The 19389-nt window shown below is 45.7% G+C and overlaps 1 protein-coding gene across 3 annotated transcripts in view; it reads right to left on the bottom strand.

The window, feature by feature from the left end:
- Positions 1-19389, bottom strand: part of LOC139367250 (MAGUK p55 subfamily member 7-like) — a 253226-nt gene that overhangs the window by 89323 nt on the left and 144514 nt on the right. For all 3 annotated transcript variants that reach the window (XM_071105496.1, XM_071105497.1, XM_071105498.1), the window contains 3 exons: positions 5498-5579; positions 4613-4698; positions 3827-3901 (listed from right to left, as the gene is read on the bottom strand). In XM_071105496.1, coding sequence (XP_070961597.1) covers positions 3827-3901; positions 4613-4698; positions 5498-5579 — 243 coding nt within the window. The remainder of the gene's footprint in view (positions 1-3826; positions 3902-4612; positions 4699-5497; positions 5580-19389) is intronic.

The following is a 19389-nucleotide window of genomic DNA, read 5'->3' on the forward strand; positions in this document are numbered from 1 at the left end:
GGGAGCTGAAAGTCCTTATTGCCCAGCGACAGCCCTGGAACCTGAAGGATCTGGAAAAGGTCTGTATGGAGGAGTGGGCCAAAATCCCTGCTGCAGTGTGTGCAAACCTGGTCAAGAACTACAGGAAACGTATGATCTCTGTAATTGCAAACAAAGGTTTCTGTACCAAATATTAAGTTATGCTTTTCTGATGTATCAAATACTTATGTCATGCAATAAAATGCACATAAATTACTTAAAAATCATACAATGTGATTTTCTGGATTTTTTTAGATTCCGTCTCTCACAGTTGAAGTGTACCTATGCTAAAAATTACATGCTTTGTAAGTAGGAAAACCTGCAAAATCGGCAGTGTATCAAATACTTGTTCTCCCCACTGTATAGAGCCTCATGGGCCCTGGTCAAAAGTAGAGCACTATATGCAATATATAGGGAGTAAGGTATAATTTGGGATGCAGACTAAGACTCCAGCACTAGAGGCAGTAAGCATCTAGAGAGGACCTCTCAGTCCACTCATAAAAAGGTCTGAAATAGCACCAAATTCCCTCTATTGTCACCCACCACCATGTGTCTCCCATCTCCCCTCATTTTCCCGTGTATTTATACCTGCGCTTTCTGTTTGCCTGTTGCCAGTTTGTCTCGTCAAGTCCTACCAGCATGTTCCTCTGTTTCCTGTGGTCTAGTTTTTGTTTTTCCTTGTTTTCCCAGTTCTGACCTTTCTGCCTGTCCTGACCCTGATCCCGCCTGCCGTCCTGTACCTGCCTGACTCTGATTTGGATTACAACTCTTTGCCTGGCTTGACTTACCTTTTGCCTGCCCCTTGTACTATAATAAACTCTGCGACTCATAATATCCGCCTCCTATGTCTGCATCTGAGTCTTAGCCTGAGCCTTGGTAATATGCACTGGCCATGACTGACCCGGCAGACTTGGACAAGATCCGCAACGCTGTCTCTTCCCAAGGAGCCACCATTGGAAGACAAAAAGAGTTAATGCATAGCCTTATGGAGGGACTCCATACCCTGGCAGAACACCATGGCCATGCATTCAATACATAGCTGGAGCAATTTCGCAGATTCCCTATTAGGCAGCAAGCCACTCTCCCGGAGTAGGGTCCGTCCTGTCCCAACGTTCTGCCCAGGACCAAAAACTGCACCCCTGTAGGGTCTCACCCCTGCTGAGAGGAACTATGATGTAGGATATCGAGAACTCCTCGCCTCAAGATGGCGTTGGAGGAGTGGAGGCACTGGTTGGAGGGTGCGGAACACCCATTCTTAGTGTGGACTGACCATAACAACCTGGAATAACTTCGCACCACCAAGCGCCTCAACTCTAGGCAGGCTCGTTGGGCCCTGTTATTAGGGTCCAAGAATGTGAAGCCTGACACACTCCCACATTTGTATAGCCCCGCTACTACTCCGTCTGACCCCGAGACCATCCTCCCTAACTCCTGTCTAGCAGCTGCACTCATCTGGGGTCTAGAGAGCCTGGTCCGTAATGCACAGTGGGGCTATACAAATGTGGGGGATTCCGGCTAACCGGATGTTTGTCCCCAGTCCTGGAATGGACACATTCCTCGAAACTGACCTGCCATCCAGGCTCCCGTCGGACACGGGTTCCTGATGTCTCTGCATTCGTCGCCGCCTGCTCTGTGTGTGCGCACAAAATAAGAATCTGCGGCAAGCTTCGGCCGGCTTTCTTCAACCACTCCCTGTTCCTCCCATATATCCCTGGACTTTGTTACTGGTCTTCCTAAGTCAGATGGCAACACCACGATTCTGAGGGTGGTGGATAGGTTTTCTAAAGCCAACCATTTTATTCCTCTTCCCAAGTTACCCTCAGCCAAGGATATGGCTCAGCTCATGGTGCAGCACATCTTCCGGATCCATGGACTTCCGACATGGTGTTCTATCGTGGTCCTCAGTTCTCGTCTCGGTTCTGGAAGGCATTCTGCACCCTCATTGAGTCATCAGCCAGCCTGTCCTCTGGTTTTCACCCCACCCCCCCAGAGATGGCTCTTCATTGCCTCATCTCCGCCAGCCCTACCACCTGGAGCCAGCAACTCTTGTGGGTGGAATACGCCCGCAACACCCTTCCCTGCTCGGCCATTGATCTCTCTCCCTTCGAGTGTTCCTCGGGATATCAGCCCCCGCTCTTCACTGAGCAAGAGGAAGAAGTCAGCATACCCTCTGCCCAGATGTTTGTCCGCCACTGTCGCCGTACCTGGAAGAGAGCCCGGGCCTCTCTTCTGAAGACCACATCCATCCGTATAGACAACAGGTGGCTCGGTACCTCCACTCGGGACCTGCCTCTCCGGGTGGAGTCCTGTAAACTTTCCCCCACGTTTCATCGGCCCTTTCACCTTCTCTAAAATCCTTAGCCCCTCTGCTGTTCGTCTTCTGTTGCCCCGCACTCTCCGTATATACCCCGCTTGTCATGTGTCTAGGGTTAAACCTCTGTCTCGCAGCCCTTTGTCTCCTGACCCTGATCCTGCCGTCCTGTACCTGGCTGAGGCTATTTTGAATTACGACTCTTTGCCTGCCTTGACTTACCTTTTGCCTGGCCCTTGTACTATAATAAACTCTGAGACTCGTATTGTCCACCTCCTGTGTCTGCATCTGGGTCTTAGCCTAAGCCTTGATATCTATAGAACACTATTTTTAACCAGAGCCATATACAGTGCACTCGGAAAGTATTCAGACCCCTTCCCCTTTTCCACATTTTGTTACATTACACTCTTATTCTAAAATGTATTAAAAAAAAATCCCTCAATTTACACACGATTCCCCATAATGAAAAAGCGAAACAGGTTTTGGAATGTTTTGCAAACTTATGAAACAATTACAATTATAATATTATATATAAAGGTCCCACAGTTGACAGTGGATGTCAGAGCAAAAACCAAGTTATGAGGTCCAAGAAATTGTCCAGAGAATTCCGAGAGGATTGTGTCATGGCACAGATCTGGGGAAGGGTACCAAAACAATTCTGCAGCATTGAAGGACCCCAAGAACACATTGGCCTCCATCATTCTAAAATGTAAGAAGTTTGGAACCACCAAGACTCTTCTTAGAGCTGGCCGCTCGGCCAAACTGAGCAATCGGGGGAGAAAGACCTTGGTCAGGGAGGTGATCAAGAACCTGATGGTCACTCTGACAGAGCTGGAGATGGAAGAACCAGCTCCAGAGCGCTCAAGACCGCAGACTGTGGCGAAGGTTCACCTTACAACAAGACAAGTCTCTGAATGTGGCCCAGTCAGGGCCTGAGCTTGAACCTGAAAATAGCTGTGCAGCAACGCTCCCCATCCAACCTGAAAATAGCTGTGCAGCAACGCTCCCCATCCAACCTGACTAAGCCTGAAAGGATCGGCAGAGAAGAATGGGAGAAACTCCCAAAATACAGGTGTGCCAAGCTTCTAGCGTCCTACCCAAGAAGACTTGTCTGTAATCGCTGCCGAAGGTGCATCAACAAATTACTGAGTAAAGGGTCTGAATAGTTATACAAATGTTCTAAAAACCTGTTTTTGCTTTGTCATTATGGGCTATTGTTAGTAGATTGATGAGGGAAAAAACAATTGAATACAATTTGGAATAAGGCTGTAACATGTTTTTTAAATGAGGAAAAAGGGGTCTGAATATGTTCCCGAAAGTCCTGTTCAAAATCAAGGCACCCTATTCCCTAAATATTTAATTACTTTTGACCAGAGCCCTATGTGCCCTGGTCAAAAGTAGTGCACTAAATAGAGAATAGGATGCCACTTTGGACTCAAACCATGTGTGTAACCCCATCAGCATAATGAGTACGGCAGGACAGCAGTAGGACCTTACCTTGGGCTCCTTGCTCGGCGCCTCCTCTTTGATACCTGGTATTATTTTAAACGTAATGGCCCCTTGAGACTGGGCCTGAAACACAGACAGGAGATGGAGAGAGAGAAAGACATAGAAAGAACCAGAGAGAGAGAGAGCGAGGAAAGAGGGGAAGAAAAAATAAAGACTCCAGTTTCATTGAAAATAACTCAAAACCCAACTAGCCTAATCCAATGAGAGAGCTTTAATATGAAGAGCTGTTTTATTTTTCAACAATTGAGGGCCATTAGGATAGGATGACAGTTGGGAGTGGATCAGAGGGAAGAGGAGAGCCAAGAGGACTGCTTTTAACAGTCTACCAGTTCCAAACTATCTTCCTCTTTCCTCTCCAGCTCCATCTCCCCAGAGCTGATCTGAGGACTGTGGCAGTGTGTGTGTGTGTGTGTGTGTGTGTGGTTGGAGGGACTACAAAGACCCCTACAGGAACCCCCTCCCTGCCTGTCTCTACCAGGGGGACTATGTGGCCCAACATGTCCCAAACAGAGGCCTGCTCCTGGGCCAGCTGGTTCAGAAGGGGCAGCCAGAGTTTAGCCTAGCCATTAACTCATAGAGGAATCAAAGGGACATGGCTGACCAGTGAGGATGAGTTAGGAGGAGAGAGTCCTGCCACTACAAACAAGACTGTAAATCTCTATAGCCATGGGGCCAAAACACAACTATAAACAGCAGGTCAATGGTAGCACACACACACACAAGCATTGAGTACCACACACACGCGCACGAGTACACACACACACGCACACACACCAGAATGCGGAGGATTTCATCAGGCTTCTTGTCATCCACAGGAATCCCGTTCACTTCCCTCAGCTCGTCGCCTACACGGATCAGACCTGGAACAGGGACAAGACAAAGGAGAGTGAGAGAGACCCATATTTATGTTTAGCTATTTTCCCCATTGTAACTATTTGCACATTGTTATAACACTGTACATAGCCAAACTATGACATTTGAAATGTCTCTATTCCTCTGAAACGTTTGTGGGTGTAATGTTTTCTGTTTATTTCACTTCTGTTTATTATCTATTTCACTTGCTTTGGCAATATAAACATGTGTTTCCCATGCCAATAAAGCCCTTTGAATTTAATTGAGGGAGAGAGGAAGGACACAACAAGTCAAGAAGACACAGACATATAACACAGAGTGCATACATACACAGCTATACACATAATAGCATAATACTGACCTACCTAATATAAATCCTTTGGAAGTTAATATCAGGCTAAACAATACATAAGTATTAAACGGAGTATAATGTATGTGTGAGGCTGTATTGCTTTAGTTGCACACAGTTCGGGGGGGGGGGGGGGGGGGGGGTTGTTCTCTGCTCTCCAGCAGTGTGTGGTTCTCCTTCATGGTGGTATTAGTGATTATTGGGCTTGGCAAATCACCCCTGCATATCAATTTCACACTGTGAGATCCCTACAGGGCATGAATACACTACGTTACACACTGATTACAGGGGGCACAACAGAGAGAGAGAGAGAGAGAGAGAGAGAGAGAGAGAGAGAGAGAGAGAGAGAGAGAGAGAGAGAGAGAGAGAGAGAGAGAGCGAGAGGGTGGGGGAAAAGACAGGGGGAGATAGTAGAGAGTGGAGAGAAAGAAGGGCAAGGAAGGAGAGAGAGAACTTACCACTTCTGTCTGCAGCGCCACCTCTCATGATCCTGGCAACAAGGATGGCTCCTGTGTGCTCATCACACTTTATTGTGGCTCCCTGTGTTACACACACACACACATACACACAGACAGACAGACAGACAGACAGACAGACAGACAGACACGCACAGTGGGGAGGAAAAAAGGAGACAGATTCCGTATTATATGATGTTACACGTGTACCACTACACAGAAATTCCATCATCAACGTCCAACAAACATTTTCCAACCCCAGCCCCACTTCAATCTACCACGCTGAGGTGAATCTCATCACTGGTTGACATGAAGGCCATAGCACAGGCTGTACAGTACAGCTGGCCATTTTCAGTACAAATCTTTCCTGTGATATCCATCTTGGGCCCCTGTCTGCCTGGACTAGCCAATGACTGAGAGAGAGGTGATCCCCCAGAAGGTAGCTGGCCCTCAATCCTTTACGCAGCAGCAGGCATTCATCCAGACACTCTCTCTCTCCCTCTCTGTAGCATTGTGCATGACCCGCCTACCTGAGGATCTTTTACAGCCATCTATTTCTGTGTGTTTGAGGGGTACAAAATCCACTTAGTACTTAAATCCCGCTGTATTCATTGCTTTCATTGTACTCCTGCAACTCTTTCATACTCTTGCTTGTGCCTGTTTTCTTCCCGCTAACGTTACAACTGCGGAAATGTTTGTAATGACCTGTCAAACCCCCCCGGTAATGACTGAAATCGGTTCAGTGGAATACATTGTCTTCGGTTGCATCTATAAGAACGCTTGTTCAGGGATTTAACTCGCCATCGACACACATATCACAGGAACGGGAACAAACATGACTTTATTTGAATGGGTGTTAATTTTTTGTGGAATTGAGGGATAATTGAATACAGTTGAAATGTTTACAAATTAGATGCGCTGAAATGAAAGGAACTTCCAAAAATGAACACATTATAGTGATGTTAAGTCTGATCTCACAAAGAATGTCAAAAATTGGGTATTCACCTTATTTGTTAGATATGTAACAATTATTTATTTAACAAACAGTAAGATATTTCTGTCCTGCTAATGTTGTGTTTTATGGTCTCCACTCTAGCACCCTGCAGCTAGCCTGGGTGTTGAGGACATGGGTTCTACTAGAGATAGCTTGAAGCTGACAATTGATTGATGTTGGTGATAAAAAACCTAAAAGCTAGCATTCTATAGACAAGATGTGGTGTGTGTGACTCGAGATAGCGAGAGCCTGGAAGAGTTGAGAACAATGCCTCATTGTCTCATCTCCCTGGCATCTGGGAAACTAAGTAAAAGACCATCCTGTGTAGATAACCAAAGTGGCTTATGGGAAGGTTAGAAATGACTGACTAAGCAATCTTGGTATCAGCTACTGTATATAAAAACTGTGCATCGTCTGTAAAGGCTAGACTCTCAGCCTAACAGTCAGTCAAGACTGGTGGGCTGACAGTCTCATTATTGCAATAATTAATCAATATTAAATAAAGATGATTGTTTGAAGAAATGACCAAATCTCTCTCAGTACTGACTTTCCACGACAGTAGATAGGTGTAATCAGAGTCAAGCGTGTTGATTTATATTCAAAGGATATCCTGCTATTGGCACACTTGTTGAAATATGCAACAGAATGTGACGACAACAACAGTAATTAATGAGGCAGTCTTAGTCTAGACAGTGCAGGTGAGTGCAGGGAGGCAGGAAGTTTTTGGAGGCTTCAGCCCTGTTTCAAAACTTTGTTAATCTATTCGTATTTGCAAATATGCTGAGTGTGTTTATGCAAATGGGGCACCTAATTTTGATGACCGTTGCCTCTCTCTCTCCAGACACCCTGTGTTTTCAGTGTCGTCTTAACCCGATAGCTGAGACACAAGACACAGAGGGCAGGGGGAGACAGGGGATAGAGGGATACAGTTTATTTTTCCATTTCAACTGACAGTGTTCAGTTCAGCTAGTGATGTGTTTACCAGGGCTTCTCTCTCTCTCTCACACTTTAGCCATGCTGAGAGAAAACAACATATCGGCAGAGAGCCGGATGGCAGTTTGACGGTGGCAGACAGCGAGACGGCGAAATGTTTCGAATCCGAGCACAGCATCGAGTGTCATCACCGCCGTCACCGTTGCTTCGCCATCCGACTGGACCGAGCCAAGCTAGACGGGTAACGGGTCCGCAGACGTGTAGTCTAGACACATAGTTTGTTGCGAAACAGAAACACGTCATCCCTCGCTTTCTTCCTCTCTCTCCTACCTGTTATTCACATCATCTTCATGACTGTTATTGTTTCTCTAAAGGAAGAGCCTCCTCACTTCTTCACTGTGTGGATGTGCTTCATTTCAATCTGTCTAACTGCCTAACCAACTGCCATTTCATTGTAACCTACTGCCACTAGGGCCTATCCAGGAACACTCAGCGACAACGAGCCTACGTCAATGACGAGTTGATGGTCCACCACAATTATTTCTTGTTTGGTTTGCCTGGGTATACCGACCTATAGTACATCCACAGGTCCAATAGGCAGGACTGTCATGGCTGGCGAGAAGCATGATAGATCACAGGGCAGGAAGGTTTCAGAGATCCTGTGTGCCTCGCCTCCCAAATGGCTCCCTATTACCTATTTAGTGCACTACTTTTGACCAGGGCCCACCCATAGGACTAATAGGTCAAAACGGGTCAAAAGTAGTGCACTATATATGGAATAGGGTGCCATTTGGGATGCAGAGACCCTGCCTTTTCTTAACTTCTCCAGGACCAGAAATATCCTCTGGTTTCTACCACTTTATCACGACTGTAAATTACCATGTCAACATCACTGTTTTCGTTACCTGTTCACTCGTAATGGGTTTTCTCCTCTAATAATAATTTCCTCAAGGTCTTTTCCTCTGTGTGATATTGAGTTAAGAAAAAGAGATGGCGGCTGGTCCTGATGGAAAGAGCAGAGGCGTTTGACGTCGGGATAAGACACTCCTTGGGCTAGAGATCTTCACAGCTTTTCCACTTAATCAAATAATTGGGCCAATTATGGTAACTGGAGAGGTTTCGGTAGGAGGGAAATCAGAAGACGGGTGGAGAGAGGGCAGCACACTGTAAGACCCTGGTGTCAAGGTTGTGGCTAACCCCTTACTGTGACTATAAGCAGCTGAAACATGAAGCAATAGTGAGAGAGAGGAGAGAGAGCGAGAGGGGAGGGGGCGAGACAGAGGGTGAGGGAGGGAGGGAGGGAGGGAGGGAGGGAGGGAGGGAGGGAGGGAGGGAGGGAGGGAGGGAGGGAGGGAGAGAAGGGGGGGTGAGACAGGAAAAAGAGAGAAAGAGAGAGAGAGTCGGAGAGAGAGAGACAGAGAGGGACAGTATATAGGACCTGTAATCTCTCAGAGCAGTGTCCAGACATGAGGGGCGTAGGGTAGCAGCTCTCTGCCTTTCATCTAGTGAGGATATTTTTGTTTTTGTCTGTGTGTTATTGGCTGGGGGCCAGGTTGTTATGTGATGGAAGTTTTTATTAGCTCTCGTTGGTAGGGAGGGAGGCTCAAGGCTGGCTGAAGAGTAAATAAAGAAGTGAGTAAGCTCTATCTGTTCTTTGTCATTACCGCTCCTTCCATAATCGTATGTTGCACTGGATGTCAGACTAGTCTAGTATAGTCAATCCAGCACTGGAACTTGACCCACTTCCCTGCAGGCCGATCCCTATCCTTGTTCAGGCCAGAGCTACGCCAAGAGGGAGGGAGAGAGAAAGAGTAAGAGAGAGCGAGTGAGAGACAGAGAGAAAGAGAGAGAGAGAGTGGGACAAATGAGCTCTACTTGATAAGAGAACAGGGAAGTCGAGACATCAGCCAAGTCATCAACCAAACTACTGGAAAGGGGTTAGACAGCCAAACAACCAATGAACTGGGTCCAGGGCCAGCAGGGTGAGGACCATTAGGAGAGGCGGAGGGAGAAGGGAGAAAAGGGAGTGAAATAGAGAAAGGGAGAGAATTTAAGAAAGATAGAGGGAGGAGGATGAGTACAATGAACGAGGGGTTCCCCAAGTGCTCCAGGCCTCCTCAGCCTCTGGCAGCTTGGTGTGCTGACCGGAGGAGAGAGGCTCATAGGGGGATAGGGACATGAGAACAGGGCCCTTCAGCCTGCTGCACACACACACGTCCACCTGGCAGGCAAGGGCCTGGGCCACATCAGCCAGGAGACAGACAGAGAGAAAGAGAGTGGTGGAGAGAGAGAAGGAAAAATAATACACTTCTGAAGAGCATGAAGGGGTAAAGAAAGAGAGCTGTCTGGTTTACAATAGGGCCTGTCTCTCCAGCCCTGGGCTCCAGGAGGAGGTAATGACTGGCTGAGGAGAAACATTTTGTTCACATCAACTAAACTCAAGCTGTTGAAATAATGAGCACTTCACTAAGAGTTCACTCTCTTCACTCTCTCCCCCTCTGCAACCTCTGTCTCCCCTTCCATCTCTCTCCCCTCCTTCTCTCCGCTCCAACCTCCAGAGTGAATGAGTCAAGTCAGATCTGAGTACCCACTCCTTGACCATTCCTGGTCGTGTTTTAGAGTGACCCACTCGCCACCCCATCCCACGGCAATCCACACATCCTCGTCACATCGTTACAGGGCCTCAACGAGCTGTGTAGCGAGGTTGGTACACTTCATTCAATATTCTCCAGGGACAAATTCTGAAATGTATATTTTCTGGAAGCTAACGGGCCTGACATGACTTGGAAGCACTATGAGAGATAGAGGCCCCTTCATGGTACGGAGGGGTTTACAGTTGAAACAGTTTTTTTTTGTAAAAAAGCACAATTCTCCTTTAAGGGCTATGATTGATGTTGGACAATCACAAAGCCCGACGAATGATATGCTAGGCTACTATGCTAGCAATTAACCATCAAGCGCCTGGCTAAACCTTGGCATTCTTGGCATTCTGGCTAAACCTTGACCAACAGCCAGACAGGACACGAGTGGAGAAGAAAAACGTCTCTCTTCCGTGTGCGTTTTGTTTAGACATCCCTCCAAGTTACAGAGGCCTGCCTAAGTTCTGCGTCTTCCGACTCGAAGTCGAGGCCTAAAAATCGGCATTAGCGAGGAGCGAGCGAGCCTCCCTCCCAAAAATTAAGCTGGAGAAGTTAGCGATGTGGAATCATCCTTGTGGAATCAGCAGCGCTTTAGGCTTTGGGTTCGTCGCTCGGCGGTCAATTACTCATCAGTAAGTAAGGTGATCCTCAGCCTCTGCTCTGCTCTTCTTTCCCCCTGATCAGCTCCATATGGGAACCTCTGTCCCGAGCACTATAACTATATTTCTAACACATAAATGCTTCTGATTGTTATTCGAGGCCCGGCCAAAACTCAATAGCTTAATCTCAGCGGCGTGATGAGAACTGGAGCAATATTCATCCATATCAGACCGTTAGTTATATTCTCTCTCAGAGTCTCTGTGAGTGGCCGTATAAAAAACACATGCAGAGGGAGACATGGTTGCGGTATTAAGTATGTGATGACAAACGGCTCACACTGAATCTGGATTGCCTCACGGTATATAGGAGGCGAGCATGTATTTCTGAGAGCAAACGAAAGTCAGGCAATATCTTCCAGGACTTCAACACAAAGTGGAGCCATGAAACCTTAGCAGATAGAGTGGGGCAGGGGCCAGGACAGTTACTACAGGAATAGGAGAGACCTCAGATCTCTGCTTAGCACACGTCAGGCAGGACCATGGCATACACTCTTAGAAAAAAGCTGCTAGAACCTAAAAGGATTCTTTGTCTGTCCCCATAGGAGAAACCTTTGAAGAACCCGTTTTGGTTCCAGTTAGATCCCTTTTGAGTTCCATGTAGAACCCTTTACACAGAGGGTTCTACATGGAACCCAAAATAGTTCTACCTGGGACCAAAAGGTGTTCTACCTGGAACCAAAAAGGGTTCTCCTATGGGTTAGACTAAGAACCCTTTTGGAACCCTTTTTTTCTAAGAGTGTACTGGCTGGCTTGGTTTTCAGTGGGCTGGTAGCTGGGGACCATGGCAGAGAGAACCGGGCTGGGGCCAGGACAGTTACTGCACCAGCAGCTATAGTGTCTACAGGGATGGCTGGGCCTTCAGGGATCTATTGGCTGGGGCTTGGGCTTAGGCAAAGGACTGGGGATTGAGTATACAGGCTGGGGCCAGGACAGTTAGAGCAGCAGTAGCAGCAGGGGCTGGGGCCAGGGACATAGGACCTGCTGGCTGGCTGGGTCTTCAGCAGTCAGGTGGCTGGCGATGGAATTGGGGCTGGGGCTCTGGCTGAAACTACAGGAGTGGTGGTGGTTGGGGCTTTAGGAGTCTGGATGTGTGTGGCCTGGCCATATTAGAGAACCAGGGGCCTGGGTCCAGGGATCCTCTTACCCAGCCCTACCCCAAACCTCTAAATCCCCACCCCCCTCAACCTGCCAGCGAAAACAAGCAGGCGTCTCCATTTCACACACACATCCCTCGGCCCGTAACGACCACTCATAACATTGTCCCGGGAACGGCGTCTGAGCCCGTGGCATTCAACAAACGTTATGTTTCCCTCCAAATTGAATGAGACAAGAAAAAACAAATGCAAGTGGTCGGGCCGGGGGAGAGAACGTGTTTTGACATGATGTCACTTAACAGCAAAGTGTAACGGCGACAATAAACTCTCGTTCCGGCCCGGCCGCACCGGCAAGTCCGCCCGCCACCGTGTTGACTGAAGTATTTAGGATATAAATATAAATGTAGTGGAAACCACATGCTGGCATTCTGCTCTAGCCAGATGTTGACCATGGGAAAATAGAATCACAATGGAAACAAGGCCTCCTGGACATTAAAACGCAATTAACTCCAATCATATCTTCACGTGTAAAAGTGTGCAATTCAGCCTTACGTCAGACTTCAGTCAGACGGATGGCATATCGTCCCTACAACATATAGAATCATTCAGAAACAGAGCCAATACGCATTTATGAGGCCTGGCACACTTCTTCCCACCAAGACATTACACAGCATTGTCTAAAAAAACGGAATGAAAGAAAGAGAAGCGGTACTCAGGTAATACTGTAATTAATGTATGTGGTCATGATTGGGGATGAAGTTCGCAATTAATTTTGGTAGGCCTACATTATAATAAAGTGCAGTAAAGAATGTGCTACTTCTTAGCGTAGTACTCAGCAGATGAAAGACCTTACTGTCAGTGAAACGGAGAGAAGCCAGAGAGAGAGAGAGAGAAAAGGGTACTTTAAGCTATGTTAAACGATTTTTCTCCTAGTATTTCATGCCACAATGACCGCTCCTGTATGTGTGTGTGTGTCTGCTGTTTGCTGTCTCACTATTCTCGCTAGGTGACCTGTTGCATGCCTCTCCACCTCTTTTATTAAATCACTTGTGATTACAACCAATAAAAACCTACCCAGAGAAACTCAGGCTAAAATGTCCTATTTTATTTCCTTAACCCTGCTCTTGACCTGGGAGTGTAATTAACAGGTATTATGAGAAAAAGGAAAATTGTGGGTAATTATCATGATAATTACAGGGGACATTCCAAGGACGAGCTGAGACTGCCAGATACTGTGTGTTGGTGTGTGCCACCCCCCCCTTCCCTTCACAGGCTCTTAATGTTATGAAGAGTCATTACACACTCTGAGAAAACATATTTAGCAGGCCCACCTCAGTATTTCAGACAGGTGCTTGTGTGTTAAGTCGCAACCCAGGATTCACAGTGTGTAAGAGCCAGCATGTATGCTTATGCTCAATCCCCTAACTGGGCCTGCCTGGGTTGCTACTTCTGCCCTGAGGTGTGTGTGTGTGTGTGTGTGTGTGTGTGTGTGTGTGTGTGTGTGTGTGTGTGTGTGTGTGTGTGTGTGTGTGTGTGTGTGTGTGTATACAACTAAAATTACAAAGTTGTTGTGCCTCTAGTCTCTCTCTGGGATTGTTTAGTGTTTTCTCCTGAAATGACCTCGCCAAGAAAACAGCACTTTCACATGTCATATCTCATTTCCATAAGTGACCTGGCAACACACAAGGAGCGCCGCACAGCGACAGCCAATAACGCACACATTTCCCAACCTCAGCCCTGACTCTCGCAATGCCGCACCAAAGGAATGCTGAAGTACAGAACTTGGGTCATACCTTGGGGAGAGGAAGCAACTAGAGGTGATAAAAACAAGGTGGGAAAGTTCTAGAGGCTTGAAACCATCTCGGCGTTTAAGATTACAGATGATAGGAAATGGTCTCAGTGTGCCTTGAGATCAATATGGGAACATGGTAATAACGTTTCTGTGATGTGGGGTGTTCTGAGGCTATAAGTCTGGATCACTTACCAGACTGGCATGAGCTAGATTAGATAGGGGCTGTCACACATTATAGACACAAACCCAGAGAACTGGCCATGACCTCTACAGCTAACCTGTGGTGGGTGGTGGGTCTGGGTTTCTTTCAAAGACTCCACCAGCCACCTAATCACCACATCAGGTGAGGTAACAATTAACAAAAATGTTGGTAATTTAATAAATTTGGCCAGTGACTAGACAGGATTAGGCAGAACTGAAACTACTGTGTGGACAAACACACAAAGTTACACATCTAATAGGCTGCATGTTAACCTTTTTGGGATAGGGGGCAGCATTTTCACTTTTGGATGAATAGCGTGCCCAGAGTGAACTGCCTTCTACTCTGTCCAAGATGCTAATTTATGCATATTATTATTAGTATTGGATAGAAAACACTCTGACTCTAAAACACCCTGACTTAGAAACACAAATTTTCTAAAACTGTTTGAATGATGTCTGTGAGTATAACAGAACTCATATGGCAGGCAAAAACCTGCCCCCATTGAAGATACAGGGTGATATTAGTTATGTTTCACTTCCCAAGGCTTCCACTAGATGTCAACAGTATTTAGAACCTGTTTTGAGGATTCTACTCAAAAGGAGGGGCTCATAAGGGCTCTTTGAATGAGTGGTCTGGCAGAGTGCCACAGTCTCGGTCTGCCGCTCTCACGTGAAAGGTAGCTACGTTCCACTTAATTTGTACAGACAAAGGAATTGTCCTAAAGATTGATTCCATACTTAGGTTGGCATGTTTCTACGGGCTGTAACGGAACTTTTTTAACTTTTCATCCGACGTTCGGCGCGACCTGATTTGCTTTTGGATTTGTTTACCAAACGCCCTAAAAAAGGAAGATATTTGGACAAAACTGATGGACATTATCGAACAAAACAAACATTTATGATGGAACTGGGATTCCTGGGAGTGCATTCTGATGAAGATCATCAAAGGTAAGTGAATATTTAAAATGCTATTTCTGAGTAATGTTGCCTACCCAGTATCTTTTTGACTGCTTTGTTGTCTTAAGGCTTATTGCATGGTTTAATTCTCCGTAAAGTTTTTTTGAAATCTGACACAGCGGTTGCATTAAGGAGAAGTTTATCTAAATTTCCATGTATAATAGTTGTACCTTTATCAATGTTTATATGAGTATTTCTGTAAATTGATGTGGCTCTCTGCAATATCACCTCATGTTTTAGAACTAGTGAACGTAACGCGCCAATGTAAACTCTGATTTTTTTATATAAATATAAACTTTATCAAACAAAACATACATGTGTTGTGTAACATGAATTCCTATGAGTGTCATCTGATGAAGATTATCAAAGGTTAGTGATTAATTTTATCTCTATTTCTGCTTTTTGTGACTCCTCTCTTTGGCTGGAAAAAATGGCTGTGTTTTTCTGTGGCTTGGTGGTGACCTAACAATCGTTTGTGGTGCTTTCGCTGTAAATCCTTTTTGAAATCAGACACTGGCTGGATTAACGAGAATTTTATCTTTAAAATGGTGTATGGTGTTTATCTTTAAAATGGTGTTTTGAATTTGGCGCCCTGCACTTTCACTGACTGTTGCGGGGTGTTCCGCTAGACAGGTTAAAGAGATGATGGACACATGCTATACCACCATGGAACCAAACGCTCCGGACACAAACTACTGCCAGTTCCAAATTGAAGTGATCCAATCCTATACCACCATGGAACCAGGACGCTCCAGATGTTTCCTCATGTTTTACACTCCAGAACATTCGAGAACGCTCCATCTTCTTCATAGTGCACCAAACCCCCAGCTCATCCATCAAATGAAAGATGTATGGGTTTTATAGCACACAATTCTATCTGTAAAACACTAACATGTGTCCTGCCTGCCTACCCTAATCTCATCTACTGCTCCATGAATCCCACAGAGTAGCGTTACAAACGACTTGATTTCCAAACACTAATGTAAATAGAAAAAAAGGGAACATCCTCAAATTATGTTTTAAATGGCTGCAGTGCCATTGTGTACCACTTTCATTGACTACAGTCGAAAATAACATAAGCTTCTCCATAAGCTCTCCAAGCATAAAGTTCATAGTCAAGCCAACGGTATTTGGATTCCATTGAGACACAGAGACAGACAGAGAGTGATGGGTGGGTATTATCTGATTGATTGATTATCCAATCTGATTCTCAGATTGTGTTTACGACTCTGAGACAAAAGAAGAGATGAGGCAGTAGGAGCGATCCAGCTCTAATGGTGTCAGAATGGTGAAGTGAAGACTAAAGGAGTGCCCTCCTGAAGACCAGATGGAAAAATGTTTTTTTTGTGTGTTTTTTTACATGTCAATATCTGATTGTGATGCAAGTCATTCTTTAGTTCTTTCTTGGAAGATCTGGTAGGTAGCACTCTAAAACGTATAAAAAATGAACATCGTAGACTCAAAGACAAGTTCAGTGTTCTTAACGAGAAGTCCAGCTGATCCACCAGGCATCTAGAGTGAGAGGTCACAAGTTGTATTGATTAGGTACAGGGCAGTCGACTAGGTTGGCAAGGGCCAACTGGATGGCATGGCCCCGGAAGAGCCCGACACCCACACAGGAGATGATGCCCTTGGTATGGAGAGTATTTTCCATGGCACAGTCGCTCTTAATGGGAAACCCAATCGAGAGAGAGAGAGAGAGAGAGAGAAAGAGAGGAGAAAGGAAAGGAAAGTAACAATGATCCTGTCAGGTTCCTGGCCTGGTGTTTTGACAGCTCCTAATGATGCTTAACAACCTGGAGATGGAGGTTCGGGTGTCTGGGGGTCTAGACGGACATCTGGGCGGATTGAGGTGCATGATGGAAAGGACTGTATTCCAAATGGCACACTGATTCCCATTTATCATACTTCTTTTGACTAGGGCCCTGGGGTTTGGTTCTGGTCAAAAGTAATACACTATAGGGAATAGGGTGCCATTTGGGATACACACAAGGTGGTGGACCAGCGTCTTTTCCCAGTCTTTTAAAAAAGTGAAAAACTGATGCACACAAACAAAAGGACAACAGAGAGAGGGAAAGAAGAGACGGACAAACAGTCAGAACAACTGACAGACAGACAGACAGACAGACAGACAGACAGACAGACAGACAGACAGACAGACAGAGACAAAATAAAGAGCGATACACTAGCGTTCAAAAGTTTGGGGTCACTTAGAAATGTCCTTGTTTTTGAAAGAAAAGAGGTGACTCCAGGATGCTGGCCTTCTGGGCAGAGTTCCTCTGTTCAGTGTCTGTGTTCTTTTTCCCATCTTGTGCACCGGGGCCTCCCACTCATCTTTCTATTCTGGTTAGGGCCAGTTTGCGCTGTTCTGTGAAGGGAGTAGTACAGAGAGTTATACGAGATCTTTAGTTTCTTGGCCATTTCTCGCATGGAATAGGCTTCATTTCTTAGAACAAGAATAAACTGATGAGTTTCAGAAGAAATTTATTTGTTTCTGGCCGTTTTGAGCCTGTAATCGAACCCACAAATGCTGATGCTCCAGATACTCAACTAGTCTAAAGAGGGACCGTTTTATTGCTTCTTTAATCAGAACAACAGTTTTTACCTGTGATAACTTAATTGCAAAAGTGTTTTCTAATGATCAATTAGCCTTTTAAAGGGATAAAACTGGATTAGCTAACACAACGTGCCATTGGAGCACAGGAGTGATGGTTGCTGATAATGGGCCTCTGTACGCCTATGTAGATATTCTATAAAAAAAATCAGCCGTTTCCAGCTACAATAGTCATTTACAACATTAACAATGTTGCTTTCTTTCAAAAACAAAGTGACCCCAAACTTTTGAACAGTAGCGTATATAGATGGGTAGAGATGAAGGGATCCACAAGAGAATGGCACAGAGAGAGCAGTGGAGTAGAGCGAGCCATAAAAAACATAAAACAGCAGGGAAAACACAGCAAGCATCTCCAATCTGCTATTTACATCTGCGTCATGACAGGGTTTAAAAACAGCCAAATGAGAGGAGCAGGACACATCGACCACAGCCTTGCTTAAGTCCCAAATGACACCATAATCTCTATATAGTGCACTAAATTTGAACAGGCAAAGGTAATGCACTTTATGGGAAACAGGGTGCCATTTGGGACAGCCCTGGATTCTCCCTAATGTTTTCAGACTATCCAACGGTCAGACCTAATGCCTGCGGTATCTCTGTTGATTCATTTTTCACTACTTTTACAATTATTTGTACTTTCTTTTCAAAGATGCAGGATGAAGATGGTGCGGTGAGGCGTTTGTCTCTCTCTCTCTCTCTCTCTCTCGGCTCCTTAGGCTCCTGGCTTGGGGAGGTTGAATTGTGTAACGCCAGTGCTTCTCTCCCATCCTGGCAACTCTGGCTGTTGTCTACAGCGCTTATATTAGGCAGTCTGTACTCAGCCCCTTTATCACCAGAAGGCCTATGGGCCTTGATAAAAAGTAATGCACATTATAGGGAATAGGATGCCATTTGGGACGTACACACTATATCCCGGTGCTCAGAGGAGACAGAAGTTGGTCTTGACGCAACTCTTGTGTTCGTTCCACTCAAATGTAGTTTTGGGTAACCTAATCCAAAATAACACATTCTTCCAATAAAAATAAACGTCTGGCTTTATTTCTGGAGCAGGCAGCACCCACATGTTTATGCCTCTCTCTATTCAAACTTCATTATTTCATTGTCCCGACATTGGACCTAATAAAACAAAAGGTTTGGGTTACAGCGGGTGCCAAATAATGGAATGGGGGGGGGGGGGGGGGGGGGGGGGTAAAGAAAAAGGTCCCCTGCTATACTCGGCCTTGTCTCAGGATGGTAAGTTGGTGGTTGAAGATGTCCCTCTAGTGGTGTGGGGGCTGTGCTTTGGCAAAGTGGGTGGGGTTATACCCTGCCTGTTTGGCCCTGTCATGGGGTATCATCGGATGGGGCCACAGTGTCTCCTGACCCCTAATGTCTCAGCCTCCAGTATTTATGCTGCAGTAGTTTGTGTGTCGGGGGGCTAGGGTCAGTCTGTTATATCTGGAGTATTTCTCCTGAATTATCCGGTGTCCTGTGTGAATTTAAGTATGCTCTCTCCAATTCTCTCTTTCTTTATTTCTTTCTCTCTCGGAGGAGGACCTGAGCCCTAGGACCATGCCTCAGGACTACCTGGCATGATGACTCTTTTTTGTCCCCAGTCCACCTGGCCATGCTGCTGTTAACTGTGATTACTATTATTTGACCATGCTGGTCATTTATTAACATTTGAACATCTTGGCCATGTTCTGTTATAATCTACACCCGGTACAGCCAGAAGAAGACTGGCCACCCCTCGTAGCCTGGTTCCTCTCTAGGTTTCGGCCTTTCTAGGGAGTTTTTCCTAGCCACCGTGCTTCTACACCTGCATTGCTTGCTGTTTGGGGTTTTAGGCTGGGTTTCTTTATAGCACTTTGATATATCAGCTGATGTAAGAAGGGCTATATAAATAAATTTGATTTGAAAAGAAATATCGAGTTTTTACGGTATGAAGTCACAGCGTGAAAAATGATAGCAATTAATCAGAGCTACCGAATACAATCCACTCAACTAATCACAATTAAGCTAATGGATGAGTC

This window comes from Oncorhynchus clarkii, chromosome 15 (assembly GCF_045791955.1).
Source record: "Oncorhynchus clarkii lewisi isolate Uvic-CL-2024 chromosome 15, UVic_Ocla_1.0, whole genome shotgun sequence".
NCBI lineage: Eukaryota > Metazoa > Chordata > Actinopteri > Salmoniformes > Salmonidae > Oncorhynchus > Oncorhynchus clarkii.